The following is a 19,166-nucleotide window of genomic DNA, read 5'->3' as shown; positions in this document are numbered from 1 at the left end:
TATTGATGCTGCATGCGGAGCTTTTCCATAATTGAAGAGATTTGAAATGTTGTCATCTAATAATAATTTTTATTTAAATAAAGTGGATGATTGACAACATCTCAAGTCTCTTCAATAAAATACTGGGTTCCATCGCGAACTGTGATTATCAATCAATTTAAATAAATTAGTGACTAGCCGTCCATTTTTTAAGTCTCATGCCCGGTTCCACTAAGCTTGGTCCACACCAGACATTTGAGCATGGTCAAGCCAGGAACGATTTACAAGTGTGCACTGGAATTCATCGATAGTATCTATCGTCATAGAAATCACATGTTGCAGTGCACTCATTGTAAAACGTACTTGATTTAACCAAGTTCATATATCTTGACTGCGCTTGTAAAATCGGGCTCAAGTCCAACTTGAAGGGAAGATGTTTCTAGACATTACTGTAGTAGTCAATCGAATTATGAAGAATTCGAAATGAGAAATTAATGTGAAAGTTCGAGGGTGAATAATTCAACCATTTTTCATGAATTATTATATTATTGATTACAACTATTTTTTTTTATGAATTTCCAATTTCATTGATGTTTTCATACTGTTAATGACAATAAAAACTGAGAAAAACTTAGAAACAATTTTATAAAATCATTTTAGGCCTACTAATGAAAATGAAGAGAGTATTCAATGCATTGAGGTGCTTTGCTCTATCTGTGCATTATTATAGGTTTGGAAAGCCTACTATAAATGTTTGTGTAGTTTCACTGTACTCAATTGTACATAGGCTATATAATTTTATATAAAATACCAACAGGTTAGAATTGTTACAAGTTTGAGTAGGCTGTATATTCAAATACCCTGTTTTCAACTTAATTTTAATTCTCACAACATGTTTTGACTATTGATGTGAAATTACTGCTGTCACTTGAAAATGACAAAACATGTTGTTAGAAATAAAATAAAGTTGAAAACAGGGTACCTGTACTTCGGGTTTTATTTTTATGAGCTCTTATCACCAAGAGAGTAAATTTTGATTCATTTATTTACCGGTATGGTATTTTCTGGGGCTATAGGTACTCAATATTTTTCAAATGATTTAACTAGTATTCTTCTACTCATCTTCACATGTGTCTATAAGAAAATATTGAAAGGATATTTAGACTACAAGTTAATTCTTTTAAAAAATGATCTCATCCAAGATGGTGATCCATAGTAGTGAATAACAGAGCGTTATATCTATAATAACTATGTAGATACCGTGTAGCAGTAATAAATAGCGCAGCTTTTACTGTCAATTGCGGCAAATTACCACAGCGTGATAATAGGTACTTGAATAACAGGTCCAGGACTGTAAGGTCTCATTACGACATTGAACAAACATCTTGAACAATTTAATAACAATATCAACATTATTGTAGTTGCAGAATCCTTGTTAGATAGGCACTTGGATTCAGTCGTGAACATGCTGCCCCATACTTGAAGATGTCTGTTGTGGTCAGAAACGAGAATCAGCATTACCAGAGTAGTGTGGTGTTTATAATTGAAGAAAGTCCATGAACCGTACTCGACCTTCATACATGCACGATCTCCGAAGAGATCTTCTCAGAGAGCTGGCTCAAACGGTTACTTTCCCCTGGATAGAGAAGGAGATAAACAAGGAACTATTACATGAGATTGTGAGAGGAGTGGTGGGCGCGAATGATAGCGGAGGAGAGGGAATATCTTTTGCAGTCGTTCTGGTCCAGTAGTGGATCTGAAGTCTGGACAGACAACAAAATCTTATCTTGGCCGCTAACGCACACAGTTTCTCTAGCGTTCTTCTTGTTTTCGAATACGTGAAATGAAACCTTCCAGTGTTATTGCGGTAATTATATTGAGTATCACCTAGACTTCCCTATATTCAATGAAACCGGTTACTGCAAAGTTCGTACAATATTGTTTACAGCTGAAAATATCATCTATTATATTTAATAATTCACTTTAGTAATTAAAATTGGAAAACTTTCATTCACTTTAGTAATTAAAATTGAAAAAATGTCATTTTACATTACATATTTACATATTTTCAATGACATTTCACATATACCATAGGCGTACTCATTCCACTTCAAACCCGTATTCACTATCGTATTATTAACTTCAATAACTCTGTGAAAATTATACATGTGTTTATATCTTCCATTTCTATTCCGATTTTAATGTTCATTTGATGAAGCCAACATCAGCTATGAAATGCTCTGTTCCATTCATTTATTTTTGGGTCACATCATGGAATCGATTCACAAGTTTTCAACTAAAAACATAATATTCATTTGAGTGTGGAGCAGCTATAAAATCAGTAGTAATTCATAGTCAACTTTTAAAGCGATTAGAGAATTTAATATTCTAGTGAATCGACGATTGAAGTAGGCCTAGAACGCCTATATGGGCCTATATACGTAGGCTATACGGTACCGTATCAAAATCAATTCTAGGCCTATATTGTTTAAGAAATTGATAAACCAGCCCTTGATCCATAAATTAAATTAAATTTGATTTCCTTCCATTCAGTACCGTACATATATGAATTGCTTCAAAAGGCTTTTTATACCTTATTGTATGAATATCAAAAATGGTAGAACTAGTTAATTAGAGGTACAGTAGAGGCTAATCAACAGCTCTTTATTTTGTTTGATTCTATTACTTTTATTCATTGAAGTAAATACCAGTATTCTATAAATACTTGTAAGTTTGTAGTCTATATTTTTTTTAAAGGCAAGAAAATACACACACTAATAAACATTTAAAATTAAAAAATTGAGTTACCATGAATAAATTGAGCGCAACAAAAATAATAGGAATCTGATTAAGGAGCGGTATTATAATTTATTATCATCATATTATAAAATACGGTAGCCTACACTATGATCATGATGATGTAAGTCCACTTCCGTGTGTAATAAAAGAGACATCACAAAATGGCCTTTCCTCAGGAATTATGACGATGAGAGCGCTTGCTAATGAATTACTATAATCAGCGTTTCCTCTTCTGGAAAAAGAAAGCACAGCACCCACGTTTCTACATGAGGAAATGAGCGGGAATTTTGTGTGAAAGTGGGCAGCTAATTCTGTCACCCAATTACCGGATTCATCATCTTAGTTCAGAAATATTCCATCAAAAGCTTATCAAATAATAATCTCAAACACTTTATTATATCCATTAATGTAGGCTACAGTATAGTTTATATCTACCATGCACTCAGTCAATAGTGAGTATAAAATAATATGCATTAGGACTATCTTGTAATTATTCAAATTAATAATAATTCAATATTGGTCAACTCCAAATGAACAATTTTTATTCCTTCTTCCTTTTCAACAGCGTTTACTCATCCTTTTTTGTGGAGATAAGAGAAATGAAACGTTAATTTGTTTATTCCAATAGAATAATTATATGTCATTAATTATTGGAACTTTCAAAATATGAATATTACTTACCTAAGTAGGTAATATAATTCAAGAAGTAGCTATAACGGAACATATCAACGTTTTGGGAATTTTTCATTGAATTTCTGACTGATGCTTCTGATGCCATGACCATTCAGACATTAATTACCTTCAGTAATTACCTTCATTAATAGTTCAGTATAGTACCTAATATCGAATATTTGATATGAAATTGAATTCATAATAAATATGTACCGTATACTTTACCGCGCAGTGTCTCACTCACTTTTTGGGCATAAAGACTAATATGAAACATAAATGATAGGCCTAGTATAATGATGAGACTGGATCTTAATATCAAGAGCAATAATGTATAATATAGCTCACGGTATATAGAATCAGAATCAAGTCGTTCTATATGGGCTATTATAATTTATAATTCAGCCTCCTTATTTGAAACTGAAATAAATCATTCGCAAAACAAAATAACTCTCCATTTATTATACAATAATGCATAGAAACGATTGAGTCCTTATAATATTCATTACTCATCAATTATATGAAATATAATCACTGCAAATGTTATAGCAAATGTAATGTTTTAGTTTTTGACTTTTTCATGTACATTTTCATGTATGTTTTGGAAAGAAATAAATTATTAAAAAAAATAATATATATATAAAATATATACCATATATTTATATATATACCATATTCTTATCAAATATATATATATATATATAGGACTTCATTAGGCTAATTAAATGAATGCATTTAATTTAAATTATTATTATTCCAGGTTTGCATAGAAACAATGATCTATGGGCCTATTTGCCTAAATGTGCAAATTTTAGTTTTATTATGGAGTTATAGTTACTATGTTAAGTCAAAAATGAAAAACTAAGTGAAATATCACCAAAAGCGATTACGGTACTCTAAAGTTTTTGAGGGCTAATTGGAAGATAAGGTACCTATAGCCTACCTCTACAGTGTTGCATGGGTTATAGTGTATTATATTAGTGTTCATAATAGAACAATATTTTCAAATTTTCAGAGAATAATTTTCATTGCAATCGCTTGCTCAATAATACTTCTGGTTGAAGCAAGACATGCTCAGATATGTGAATGCAAGGAGTACTGGTCATGCGTTCTTGGGTAAGTGGGTTTTAACATAATTATACTCAGTATTCTCTTATTTTAAATTTAAGTCAATGAAAGATTAATTTTGATAATAATGAAGGTTAACATTCATTCATACATGATCTCCTCCAAATAGGGGGTCTTGATTCGTAGTATGATGCTGCAATTACACCTGGAGCCCATTTCATAAAAGCTCTGTTATACAGAATCTACCTATATCACTTGAATAGGCTACATAAATAAACTTTCATTGCCAGGCAAAGGCAACATTGGCATTTGAAAAAGTCAAATCTGATTCTAGATTCACAGTCAAGGTAATATGCATGGAAATTATTATAAGTCAATAATAAGTCCATTATCTGGGAACTACAGTAATTTTAGAAGACTTGTGAGATAAAAAGTACATTCTTGTACAGTACCTAACGTCTGTTTCATAAAGAACTATATATTTGTGTGCATTAAAAATAGGTTTTCAAGTGGAGCTAAGATATTTTCACTTCCAATATTCTGTATGAGACTTATATTTATCATACTCGATCGAGTTTGAAAAAATGTAAGAACTTATATATAGGTAATCATGTTGCACACATTCTCTCTATCACTCAACTTATTATCCAAGATAATTATATAATAATTCGGCCTACTGATAAAGCGCATCTTATAAGTTTCATGTGCTATGGAAATTGTGAAATGTTTAGGATAGGAATCTTTCAAACAATTATTCATATTGTCCAGCATGTTGAGAAATATAAATTATTCTTTATTCTTTTAGACAACTTACTTCTGATCACAAAAAATTCATTGCGCTTTTGCAAAACTAGTAATATAGGCTATTTGGACTACTGAAATATTTTAAAATTTTGCAAATCAGGATTATTTCGAAATCTAATTGCGCTCGACAAGACTAATACCGTTATATGAAGTAGAGACCTACTGAAATATTGAAAAACTATTATGAAGTATTGTAATGGAATATGTCAATTTTTCCATTTTCAAATACCATAGACGGTGAAAAAATGGTGTTAGCCTACATTGAATAGAAAATATATTCTAGTCTATACGGTAATTTATAATTGGACAAAATTGTGATTAAAATGTCTGATGATTTCATGAATAGTGGGGGAGAACCCACAACATACTGCGGATCGAAGGAGACCGATGTGTGTTGCTCTCCAAAGCAGAAGAACAGAGGTGAATGTGGCTTGAAAGGTCCAGATGCAGGCCACAATGACAAGAATGAAGCCGGACCTGGAGAATGGCCCTGGCATGTAAGTGATTCGTCTGCAACATTCTCATATCTCATCAAAATCATCAATGTGCTGATGGATGCATAGATTCGTTTAATTTATCTACACAATATAAGAGTATTTTTAGCAATCGAATTGGTGGATTCATTTGATTTCTCTACAGAATCAGAATGTATTTTGAGCAATCTACGGTATTTATTCAATACTAGCAGGTAACCCGTGCTCCGCAAGGATCCAATTGAAAATTAGATTGAGATATTTACAATAGGCCCATTCAGGGATCTCGGTGTAGTGTTCACCAGTGATTTTACTTTTAATTGTCATGTGGACTTCATATGCAGTAGGGCTAATCAGCAGATGGGTTTCATCTTAAGGACATGCTCACCATTTAGTGATGTTACCCCTCTCTTATTCTTATACAAGTCACTAGTTAGAAATCTCCTAGAATATACCTCTGAGATCTGGAGTCCATATTGCAATGGCCAAATTCTCATTCTGGAGCGTTTACAAAACAAATTTCTGAGATATATGTATTACAAGAAGTTTACTGTCTACTGTCCATTTGATTTCCCAACTGATACGCTGGGGTGTATATATTTGGAATTGAAATATTAAAATCAAGGAGAGATGTCAGATCCCTTATTTCCCTTTACAATTTACTAAACAATGAAATTGCTTCTGCTTATTTACTTTCTAAACTTAATATCTACATTTCATCCATAGCTCGTCGTTCTTCATTCTCTTTTCTTGTAACACGCTCCAGAACAGAAAGTCATTATAACTCTCCAATTAATAGAATCCAGAGGTTTTTCAATCTCTTTTCTGGGCGCCTAGACGTCTTTGGGTGCTCTCGTGGCAGATTCCGCAACACTCTGAAGGGCTTAATTTAGGATATATAATATGTGTGGCCAGGTTTCCGTATGACATTTTTCTTTCTTTCTTTTTTGTGACTTTTTTCTTCTCAGTGCCTACATGATTCTTTGTTCTTTCTAAGATATTTCAAGTGCATATATTCCCACCTCTCATATTTTCTCTTGGAAAATAATTTCAGCAATGAATATAAAATAGGCGCTTTTTTGTTATATAATTTATATTGTTCTCATCTTATTTTACTCTTGTTTTATTCTCAGCTTGTTGTTTATTTCAAATCTAATTTTTTAATGGAAAATGTTGTAATGTTTCAAGGAGACATATAAGGGTTTAACCTGTTGTCTCCATGTGTGTATTTATGCAAATAAATAAATAACCATCCTCAGTAAATTAAGAATATTCATGCACAATTTCAAGTTAATCAGTTCAGACGTGATGATGTGACATTCGTGAATTACCTATCCTGTATGTGTATATTCTTCAAAGAGATTTTTTGCACATTCATACATCAAATAGATAATAAATTATTGAATATTAAATTATGTAGTTCAATTCAGAGTTTTTCATTCACATTGCAATAAGTTGAAAATGTCAATAACTTATGTAGGCTATTATAATTATTATATTACAGTGAATTGATCAATGTCGTAGCTTTCTATTGCCTTCCCATACAGTGGCATCATTATGATAAAGAAATAATGCATTTTTTATTGTGTATAATCTTGAAGAACAATAAACCTCAAACAAATCAATATTACAAGGCTATTTCATACCCTATATTTTTAGCAATAATAATTATTAATTAATTACAGATCAAATAAGTGGCTTCTAAACATATTGTATTCTATAATATATATTTTTTTAATGTGATAATCCTTCCAGGCTGCAATTCTGGAGCGCAATGCTGTGTATGTTTGTGGAGCATCACTACTCGATGAGTATTGGATACTAACAGCAGCCCACTGTGTTGATAAATAGTAAGTTGTAAAACAATACCATAGGTGAGATAGAAAAATCTATAGATTACCTTATCTTTCCTTTCTCCTTGGCTCTTTGAAGTCAATTTCTAATAGTCTGACTCCAAGTTTAAGAAGAACGTTCCCAGCATATGGAGATCAAGGAAATTACCAATTCAAGTAGATTAGCTTTTTCATGATCTTAAGTTGAATATTATTATTATGTTAATATTATCAGGTATATTATTATAATATATTATCTTGTGCCCTTGAGCACATGAGCTTTACAATTAATAATGTTCATTTGAGTCTTGATTAACCCATATAGAGGTTTGTTTTGTATTATTCTGGACCAGAGGGTCCAGAGCTCAGTGTTTAATATAAACTATACCTAATCTATTACAAGCTTTCATTATTCATATTATCTTGAATGAACGAATAGAATAGAATAAAATAAAAAGATTAAAACATGAATTTATGCATGCGAATGGATATAATGTGCAGTAAAGATGAATCAATAGGATAAATTTATTATTATATGAAATCCCATAACAGAATAAGGTTACCGTATATACTTTGTAAAAACACTACACTCGCATGGGCTACTTTTTAACAAATCAATAAAAACAATATAAAAATATGGCAAGTTGAAAAATATTTTCAACTTGAAAATGACCAAAGTTAGGGTCGAAACTAGTTGTTGAATTATTCTAAAGTTTTTGAAAAATAAAGGGTACTACAAGATTTTTATATTGTTTTTATTAATCTGATATACTTTGATAGAAATAGGCTTATACTGTACATTTATTTCAAGATGTGAGTTTATATTGGAATTAGATAACTTACTTCATTGGGTGATTGGGTAGGGATGAGTCCTTCTAGTGTTGAAGTACGGTATCTTAAGTCGTATATTATTATGCCAAATTATCAAAAATCAGGCATTAAAAGGACTTGATAATGATTCAGATCTGCAGTAGAGGTCAATAGAATAAATCTGTGGTAGAGCAGTGTACTCCAAAGGTTCAAACGTAACCTAGAATCCCTTCTTCTAAATAATCCAATATTATAGCCTACTCCATGTCAGATTTATTCCAACTGCCAGTAGAAGAATATTTTCAAATGCATATTTGAATTGCTATTGTGAATTTTTTCCTTCTTGTCTTACCTATGTATCTGCGCATTGATAATTTCACAAAAGTGTGAACTGAGATCATGAAATATTGAAAGTTTTCTACTGTGAAGACCTATTAGGCTACTGATGTCTGGTACTGGTAATCTTCCATTGAGTTAGAAAAACGTTATACATCATCGATTCGATGCACACATATAGTTTTCACAAATTAGATCCTATCAAAACACAATTGGGTGGATACTTGATGAAAAATTTTATAATAATTATGGTACCTATGTATTGAAGCTATGAAGTTGAAGTTGTGTTTCCTTCTTAGTGACCCAACCGTTCTGAGAGCACGACTAGGTGAGCATGACGTGAGCAGTGTACAGGAGCCGGTTCTCCACGAGGAGAGAGACGTCGCCCAGATTGTCGTCCATCCTGAATTCGACAACAAAACGCTCACCAACGACATCGCACTGCTCCGACTCAAATATCCAGCTGATCGCAAATCCAACATCGATGTGGTCTGCTTACCAGATAATCAAGTTTTTGGCACAAATAGCACTTGCTACATAACCGGATGGGGCCGCCGGTCTGAAGGTAGGCCTACAAAACAACATTTCCAACTCATTCAATCGACAATCAAATGCTTGATAGTGCAGTCGACTATCTCTGAAGTTTGACGTCTTGTAGAGACACCCTGGCTCTACCTTTGGAAGAGAAACCTTTGACCTCTGGAAGTTGCAAAATGTACAAATCAAATATAATAATAATAACATTTGTTATCAAGAAAGTTACATATCAATATTGACACGGTAGTGAATGCTTAGCCAATCTGCTTACTGAACTAGAAAAAAAACTTTTAATATTGGATAGTTATTATAAATTCACTCCACTATTTGGATGACAAACGAAATGAATACAGATTCAAACTGGAAAACCAAAATAAACAGACTCATTCAATGTAACCGAAAAAATATATATAGAGGGCTACTATATAGAAGGCTGATATATGAGCATGATAGCACAGACATTTCAGAGCTTGACAGATTAGGTTCCCTTGCTGTAGACAAAAATCTTAGTCTTTGTTATTAGATAAAATGACCAACAGTCAAATTTCTTCAATAGTCTAAATGAGTTTATTTACTCACTTGTGACAACGGATTCAAAACCAACACAAAAACTTGGTCAGTTTTGTAGCCTACTGTACTCGTTTTCACTGTGAGTGAATGAATTGATTTAGGGCCGTTTGCACAGTATAGGCTAAACTCGATTAAGTTAATCGAGTTTAAGTTAATCTGAAAGTTTAAACTTGAATCGGTTTTCTCAGTGCATTTACTAATCCAGTTTAAGTTAAACTAGTTTAGCGTTAAGTTGGTGATAGAATGTCATCGTTTATATAAGGAAGGCTGATTTTTACAGGAAATTTGTCATTTATTTTGTTTACAAACCATCAGTAAATTATTGAGGTTATGTAGCTACCTACTATATTTTAGTTTCTTGTTCTTGTTCAAAATCCAGAGCTGTACGGTTATAGAAGTGAAAAGCGATCAAGAAATTCTTTAAAAACTTATGTTTATTTGGCACCAGAAAATATATTTTAGAATGTGAGATGAAATAGTTATTTGTGCATCTAGGGACTAAAGTGCAACTTTTTCTCCCTGAGGGAAACTGTTGTCGCCCGATGGCGTAGCCGAGGGCGACAATTTCCCTGAGGGAGAATAAGTACTTTAGTCCTGTGATGCACACAACATTTTTCCTCCACCTACACCAATACCTATAACAATGAATAATTTTACTACATCTTCACGCTTTCACACTATTTTTTTAAAAACAAAATTTAGCTCACCTCTGATAATAATTTGTTGATAGTTGCTAGTTGATAGTTTATAGTTTCCTTATGAGTCACAAAATTCCATGTCGCGTATTAACTATTATATATAGATAGTTTATAGTTTATAGTATAGATGATGATTGTTGATAGAGATGATTGTTGATAGTGTAAAAGCCTACTTCTGATAGTAATTGTTTATTGTTATTGTGCACCCATCACAATTTTGAAAGACCGTGTTCGGGGTTGATAGAACAGAACTGGATTGAAACTGGTGCGTTGCAGCCACTGGCATAGGCCTAGTTGAAGTGTGATCAACATCGCTGGAACTGGATTGAAGCTGGTGTGTTGTGGCCACTGGCATAGGCCTAGTTGAAGTTTCATCAACATCGCTGGAACTGGATTGAAACTGGTATGTTGTGGCCACTGGCATAGGCCTAGTTGAAGTTTCATCAACATCGCTGGAACTGGATTGAAACTGGTGCGTAGCAGCCACTGGCATAGGCCTAGTTGAAGTTTCATCAACATCGCTGGAACTGGATTGAAGCTGGTGTGTTGTGGCCACTGGCATAGGCCCAGATGAAGTGTGATTTAAATCAATGTTGCTTGTTGTTTGGTTCAAAATCCTGTTTGCTGTTTGTATTTTATTTCCAATTGATTCTTCAATATAGCCTTCGGCGACAGTAGTACTCTTCCATCCGCCATGTCTTTTAAGCTGGGTCATTGTTCCTCCAGCATTAACCAGCAAAGTAGCTGAAGTCCGCCTTAGAGCGTGTCCAGTATACAAGTTAGGATTGGGAAGTTGTAAGTATTGTGCAATACTCATGGGTATTTTTCCCAGGGAATTTTTCCCCATGGCTTGATTGTAGCATCTCCCATTTTTAAAACTTAAAAATAGCCGGGGTGATTTTGTTGTCTTTGGTCTTAAATTTAAATACTTTCTGAAATAATATAAGTAGTCTATGTCTCGTTGTGTGCCATTGATCACAGTGAAAACACGTCCCTTGTTGGTTTTAGAATCAGGTACATTAACTATGAGAATTGAATCTTTGTCCTCAATGTCACTAACAGTCATATTGCACAATTCACCCATTCGGCAAGCTCCACAAATACCAAAAATCAAGGCTACTTTTTTCAATAAGTATTGTTCATCTGGAGCATTTAACAGGAATTTATTTACCTCCTCTTTGGTGAATGTTTTAGACCTCTTAGGTTGATAGCCTACATTTTTCTTTTTCAGAAAAGCACCCACTTTCGTAAAATTACTGATGTCTATGTTGTGTTTCACAATAATTGTTGCTTTTAACATTGAATAAATGGTCCATAAATAACTTGGGCTACATACCTGTGCTTGTTGTGAGAGGTAAACAAGGATTACGTTTTCTGAAATTCTTACTGTTCCACCACAATTCTTCTTGCACCATTCAACGAATAAATCATATCGCTTGATGTATAGTTCCTTTGATTTTTCCGGAAGCAAATTTTCAGTTACATTTTCAGCTTCGTGTCGAATGTTCGGCGGAGTTAGAACAAACTCCTCATCACTCTCACTTTCCATTTTATAAAAACGAAAATAACTTCTACAATACCGGTAGCGGATTTCGAAGATCTTAGTAGGTAACCAAGAAAAAACATAACCTGCAATCTTGTTTTCTGTGCAGACACGCTCAGTCGTCTCTGTTAAAGTGGGTTTTCGTTTATGCGTAAATGCCGTCGTCGACCATGACAGGGAGAGAATCTCAGATTGGGTAGATTTCAATCTGTCTACATAACTTAAAAGATTATGTTAAATTATGTTTTAATGGAGCAGGTTGAGCTTATACTTTTTTATACTTTTAAATGGCAATATTTTGATATTATTGAAAATGTTTATTTCTTTATTAATAAAGACAATAATGAAAAAGTTATTGGATCACAATTTGATTTGTCATTCATTAACCTAATTCATTGGAATTAGGTTATGACGCCTTCAATGTTTACGTTTTGCCTCACCCGTATGGCAAAATCGCGTCCACACGTACATTCAATGCTCGCCCGAGGCGCCTTTGAGCACGCCAAAATACCGACAGGGTTCCGGTTCGCCCACATGCCTCAGCGAACAGTGTCCACACGTGCGAATGCAAGCCCATACACGTATGCTCACCCGAGGCAAACGTACGTGTGTACACCGTTTTAGATGAACGCTCTCGTAGAGATGCCGATGACATTAGAGGTGTGTACTTTTTCATATCCACCAACGGTTGAACATAACCTAACAATCGAAATAGAGCTACTTATTTCCTAGAGCTAAAATATTCCAAAGATCGAAATAGAGCTCTTTTACTTTTCCTCTACCGACCACGACAGTGTTGCCACATTCCTCATTCTTCAATCGCGGCGTTGTCGGACTTCTTCCCATGTTAATCTTATGGGTTTATTTTTACTCCCTTGGGAGTAAAAGTGATCACTTTTCCCGCTGGGAATTATTTTTAGTCCCATGGGAGGAAAAGTAGTACTTTAGTATTCGATTCCAGGGTGTAAAATGAGACTTTTGATAGTAGGTGGAGGAAAAACTTATTTTGTTACGCTTGAATCTACTACGGTCTCTCGAAAGCAATATATCTCAGTTATGTGTTATTAAAAACATGTTTTCCAATCAAAGACCACTGTTGAAAATTGTCTTAATTTCTATCAAGTGGTTTATTCAATCAAAATACTAAATTGGCAGTTGCTGTACTCAAGCAAAACCGTTAAAAAAATTCTCTATCTCAATTTAAATTATTTGTTTTTTGCCCAATTTTTCTCAGTTTCAAAATTTCTTTGCAGTCATCTTTATTAATCGCATTGAAAACTTCTATCAATTCCTCCATTACAATTATTTTTACATTCAAATAATGATTCACTATTTAACCTAAATTAATAATAATTATCGTCTACAGAAGCATTAAAAACAACCGTCGAAAAATAATTTACTAACAGCTGTTTCCCTATCAAATCTTTACAGATGTCAAGTTAATCCAAATTATTTGGTTTAAACCTCCTGCTTTGGAGGTTTAAACTTTCCCAGAGTTTAAACTCAATACAGAGTTTAAACTGATACTGTGCAAACGGAATTTTAGTTTAAACCAAAAGAAATCCAGATTTGGTTTAAGCTTTAGCTTAAACTTACACTGTGCAAACAGCACTTAGTATTGAATAAATTCAACTGCTGGTCGTTCTTTTTTATAACAAAAAGGATTTAATAATAGTAAGAAGTTCGTGTTGAATAATAACATAAAAAAAACTTTTGTTCTCCTAATATTTATTCTCCTTGATCCGTACTCCTCAGTCTATGTCAAGCAAATTAGAAATAATAGCATCAAGTGAATTCACTTCACAAGTTATTTCCTCAATGTGAATAATTTCCTCATTGCCTATTCGCAAACTCTCAGCAAAAAGTATCAATATGAATAAAAACGATGATATCCTATTATATTAAGCAAGCAATTTCTGTATTTATATATCTGGTTATTTTCATATCTGGCTTTTTTAATATCTGGTTATTTATGTTTAACGGATCTCGAAAACGGCTCTAACGATTTTCACGAAATTTGGAACATAGTAGGTTTATGATATAAAGATTCGATTGCTCTAGGCTTCATCCTTGGGAAAAATCGCTGGACGACATTAAAAGGATAATTTATTCATCCTTGGCTGAAACAGCTGTGTGGATAGTAGAAAAGTGTGTATGTGAAAAATCAAAATATCGCATCCCCGAAATTTATAAGATGACGTTTAGCCAGCTGTGAAATATAAACACGATCATTTTAGAGAATTGTGTTCTGACATACCACAGCCTATTATCTAAAATAAGCTATGGTCATAGCCTACTATAGATCTAAAGTAAGCCATGATTCTGGTTATCAATAAATAAAAATAACGAGCGAAGCTCGGTGCCCCGATATTAATATATAATTATTATATTATAATTAACAAACATGTAAACTTCTTACATAGTTCTTATTTTTTCATAATTTCGCAGATACCAAGCACTCAGTTATTTTAAAAGAAGTGCAAGTGCCACTATGGAGGAACGTGGACTGTGAGAATGCACTGAAGAAACACTTTGGACCACGATTCACCTTGTCCCAAACATCTGTCTGCGCTGGAGCTGAAGGGAGAGATGCATGTGATGTAAGTTTGACTAAATTTCCATGCACCTTTTCTAATCAATCACTGGTTTAATAGAAAATATTCTCTATTGCGAACCTGCAACAATATTTGAGAATTCAGAATACAGTTTAGGTTTATTTATATTTGAAAAATTATACACTTCTCTTAAGTATATGATTATCATTCATAGAATGAACTGTACTGATAAATAAAAAGGGGTTATGTCACAAAATGTCGATTTTGACTTCTCTACATGTTCTTATTCAGAAAAAATTGCTCCTTTTTGGTATAAAGGATTTAAGTCTATGTAGTATTATTGTTTTAGATTTATTCTCATGGTGAAATGGATACATCTCAGAAAAAAATCATTCATGTTTGATATAAATGATACAAGTCAACTTAAAACTTTGCGAGAAAGGAATATGTATAAATGATACAAGTTAAAATTATATGCTGATATAAATGATACAAATCAACTCAAATCAAAATCAAAAAGGGTTAAGTCATAAAATACTTTGATACAAAGGGTTTAAGTCGTACACATTATTTTGTTTACATCTGTATAAAAATTTTCAATATGTGAGAAGCCATTATTGGACATAGTAAACATGTGAAGATATATGTAGAGCAACGATTATAGTGTTCTAATACTTTCAATAATGATTCATAAATTTCATACAGAATTTTTTGAACTTCGTTTTTTCTCTCCTGAAAACTGACTCAACACCTTTATACTAATTAGTACAGAATTATTATCTTCATCATCAGCTATCATTTGACTGTACTTGTCACTTGACAAACAGAAACAAAATTATTATAAATAACAAAGGCCTACTTTCAGTACGGTACCGTAATAGAATGACTTCATAATATGTTTTTTAATTAACTTTTCAATTATTCAAATAAGTTTGTTATTTTCAAAAGAAGTAGAAGTATTTTATCCTAAGAAGGGTACCGTACTATTCTCACTACATTTTATTTTATGTAATAATTTAGTAAATTAATTTGGAATCCTACCTACTACCATTGAATTTTCACTGCTCCTGTATTTTCCATTAATACTGTATTCAACATTACTTTGTGAAGTATATCTAGGCGACGGTGCTGCTAATCTTTCTATCTATCTTTCTCTGAATGTCAAAATTAATCCTATTTCTCTGATTGAAGAAGTCTCTCCATTTCTTGCTTGGCCTTTTATTACATAAATTTCAACATATCTCTCTGTGAATGCTGTTCTCTGCACTGTGTGGTAACATTTCTGTACTGTTGTTACAGGGAGTTGTAATCAGGGATTGAAGCAATTTCTGGCAGACGCTTTTTTAACATCAAATAGTAAATACTCTACATTCTGAAAAGAGTAATATGTTTGCCATTCAATAAATAAATAAATATTTATTTCCCCAAAAAACTAAAACTACAACATAAATTACACAAAAATTAGATAAATTACAATATTATTATCAATGCCAAACTATCACATCATCATTAACTTAATTCAATATTAAAAGCCCATAATGGAATATGTAGTGAATGAACTGTCTCAGAAATGTGGTACTTTGGATAGTTCGTACCTTATCATACTCACCTCATAGTTTAGAAGAGAATGTTGTATTGAATGCATTATCAATATATTATGAATAGAATATTTAGAGCCCAACATGGAATTTTAGTCAATGGACTGTCTCACGAATGTGATACCTTGATAGTTCGTACCTCACCACACTCACAGAGAAGAGAATGAAACCTTGAATACTATTTTAAGCATAACAATTTTGCTTTGTTGTGATTTGTAGGGTGATGGAGGTGGTCCTCTGGTGTGCGAGGAGAATGGCAAGTGGTACCAAGCAGGGGTGGTGAGCTTCGGAGTGGGGTGCGGGAGGCCGGACATTCCCGGAGTCTACACCAAGGTGCAGCGATATCGGGCCTGGATCCTGGACACCATCCTCCAGCATAGGGTCAAAAAGTCATCTCAGCGGTTTTGAAAATCACAGTTTACGAACTCGAAATCAAGATAGTGACAAGCCCTTATCCATCCAATCAACTATGTTGGAACCTTATAGGTGGGATAGCAAAACAGTTTCCTATTGAAATTGAACTAGCCTATGGTTATAGTATAAATCAATAGTGTTACTGATATCAGTCAAGCCGGTTTCACATATATCGATTTTTGGACGTACGATTTTTTGTCATCCTTACAAATTCTTTTAGATTATACATAACTTGGCAAACAGATGCTGTCTTCATGTGTTTGTCAAGTTCCGTTTCATCTGGTAGATTTCATAAGGACGGCAAAAAATTGAACGTCATAAAATCGGTGTGTGTATCGGCTTAACTGATATCAGTATAGTCATATTGGTCACTTGTAGCACTATGGATGTACTCAATCAAAATTATATAAAATGGGGTTTTCTCGTTATTTTGGTAATTTTTCATGTTGTCAATTCAAACTTTATTATCGAGTTCAGTTTGTCAAGAACTAAGCCTCAACGAATTAAATATGTTTTGTCACAAGTCAAGAAATAATAGGCTCTCAATAGATGACGTTGGTAGTCATTCTGTAACATCTGCATTCCATACAATCAGAATAAATTCAGGGGACAGTTTGTATTTACCATATTCAACACAGTTTGTAATTACCATATTGTCTTGATTTGCTTACAAGTCATGTTGTACACTACCATACATTATTTTGACTGTACAAATTATATATATTGATGCATTGAATATATTTCGAATTGACAAAAATAATATAAAATTTCATTATTATTTTTACAAGTCTGTTTAATTTTTCCCACTTAACTCATCTTTCCCGTTATTGTGTTTTTTAGAATCACATCTGCCAATAATCGAGCATCACTATCAATCATGCTGCAATATTTATACTCTATCGTTATCTACTTATTTAAATTTATTCATAATAAAAGTGACTTGTTGCTTATATGCTAGTGGAGAGATCCAAAGTTTGTTCCACTCGATCTCGCCTCCTCTATTCTCTCACGTCAAACGCTTCACGTCAAACTCTCGCTTTATTCCCGGACAATTTTTCCAAGTTATTCAATCTATCAAGTTCAAAAGCTTACATATCAAACCAAAAACAAACACAGAATCGCGTGGCCAAAATCTTACCTTTCTTGAAACTATTTCTTTGATTCACTTTTTTCAAATAATTATTTTTACTGTTTCAATTTACCTCATTGAAATCCACTTGTTTCAACTAGGTTATATTTTTGTAAACAAGGCTTCAATCAACCACTAAACTACTACACGCATGAATCTGTGAAACACAGTTTGTCAGGCAACTTGGATGCGGCATTAAATATCGATGTTACAAATTCTATCGGGCGCTCATCAAGTGAATGGCGGAGTTTGCTGGTGGGCTTAGGAGGCGACTGGAGCGGAAACTGAGTCACTGTAAGCGTGTTCTAGTTGTCTGAATCCAAAGTACATACTTGTAGTGATTAGGAAGTTGGTCCTCTTCAAGTTGTGACCCAGTCAGGCAAACTTTCAAGTTGGCTGTGCTGCGAGTGAAACACTTAGGCTAAGGGCTTGACATCGACCGAACTGCTTCAGATTCGCATCATACCAACTTGCAGCTCTCATTCAGCTATTAGTGCACGAAACTGTCACAACAAACGGCCAAGTCAGCTTACGGTCATCGCTTATTACCGTAGCGTCGATTCCGCTCTGTTCACAACTTACCTGAGTCATGAATATATTTGACAACTTATAAAATATTTTGAATTCTTCATATTTTTATGTTCAAGCTATTCTAAGTTGGCATATTTCAAGAATATTGAAAACTTTGATAGGATAGTTGAGCAGTCATTTGAAACCATTTCAATTGTCAACCTTATTTCAGTACTGTAGTGAACCAACTTTATCTACATTCTATACTATACTAGAGCTATATTCACTAGGTTGAGCTAATGCTATGCTGATACACACGAATCACTTGTATACTGACACAACTAAAGAAGGCGACGTTTCTACAGTTGAATACACATTTCATTGATTTGAGTATAATAATAGAATTGCAAGTTTGTGTTCTTCCTTTGGCACTCATGTTACTCAGTAACATCATGTTAGTCACATATCAGTTACTATTAATGGATAAGTTGCATTCAAATTCATGCACCAAATTATTGTATAAGAGAGTGATGCCACTGAACAATCAAAAACATTAAAAAAAAATATATTATCTGATGAGATCAGATAAAAATCAAAAATTTATGATCGGAAGAACATGTTTTCCTAACAAAAAGTTTTCATTTTGATAGATTGGTACAAATCGGGAAACATCACCAGTAGAAAGTTTATTTTTACCCTTTGCACAGCCTTTTAATATAAAATGCCATTTATTACTCTAATCAAATGCAAATATTCTATAATTTTCTCTAATTTATAATTGGGTAACGTTGGGCGAATCTGGTGGTGTGTGACTCTTGAAGTTTGTAATTTGGCAAAATGAG

The 19,166-nt window shown here is 33.3% G+C and overlaps 1 protein-coding gene across 1 annotated transcript; it reads left to right on the top strand.

Annotated features, from left to right (window-relative positions):
* Positions 1-1,691: 1,691 nt before the first annotated feature.
* Positions 1,692-18,909, top strand: LOC111050045 (chymotrypsin A). The gene is made up of 7 exons (XM_022336280.2): positions 1,692-1,846; positions 4,463-4,563; positions 5,666-5,816; positions 7,548-7,642; positions 9,070-9,335; positions 14,567-14,718; positions 16,491-18,909. The coding sequence occupies exons 1-7, from the start codon at positions 1,823-1,825 to the stop codon at positions 16,677-16,679; spliced, it is 978 nt and encodes a 325-aa protein (XP_022191972.2). The 5' UTR covers positions 1,692-1,822; the 3' UTR covers positions 16,680-18,909.
* The last annotated feature ends 257 nt before the right edge of the window (positions 18,910-19,166 follow it).

The sequence above is a fragment of the Nilaparvata lugens genome, chromosome 5 (genome assembly GCF_014356525.2).
Source record: "Nilaparvata lugens isolate BPH chromosome 5, ASM1435652v1, whole genome shotgun sequence".
In the NCBI taxonomy this organism is placed as follows: domain Eukaryota; kingdom Metazoa; phylum Arthropoda; class Insecta; order Hemiptera; family Delphacidae; genus Nilaparvata; species Nilaparvata lugens.
The sequence above is the reverse complement of the archived record's forward strand: the minus strand, read 5'-3'. Positions and strand labels throughout refer to the sequence as shown.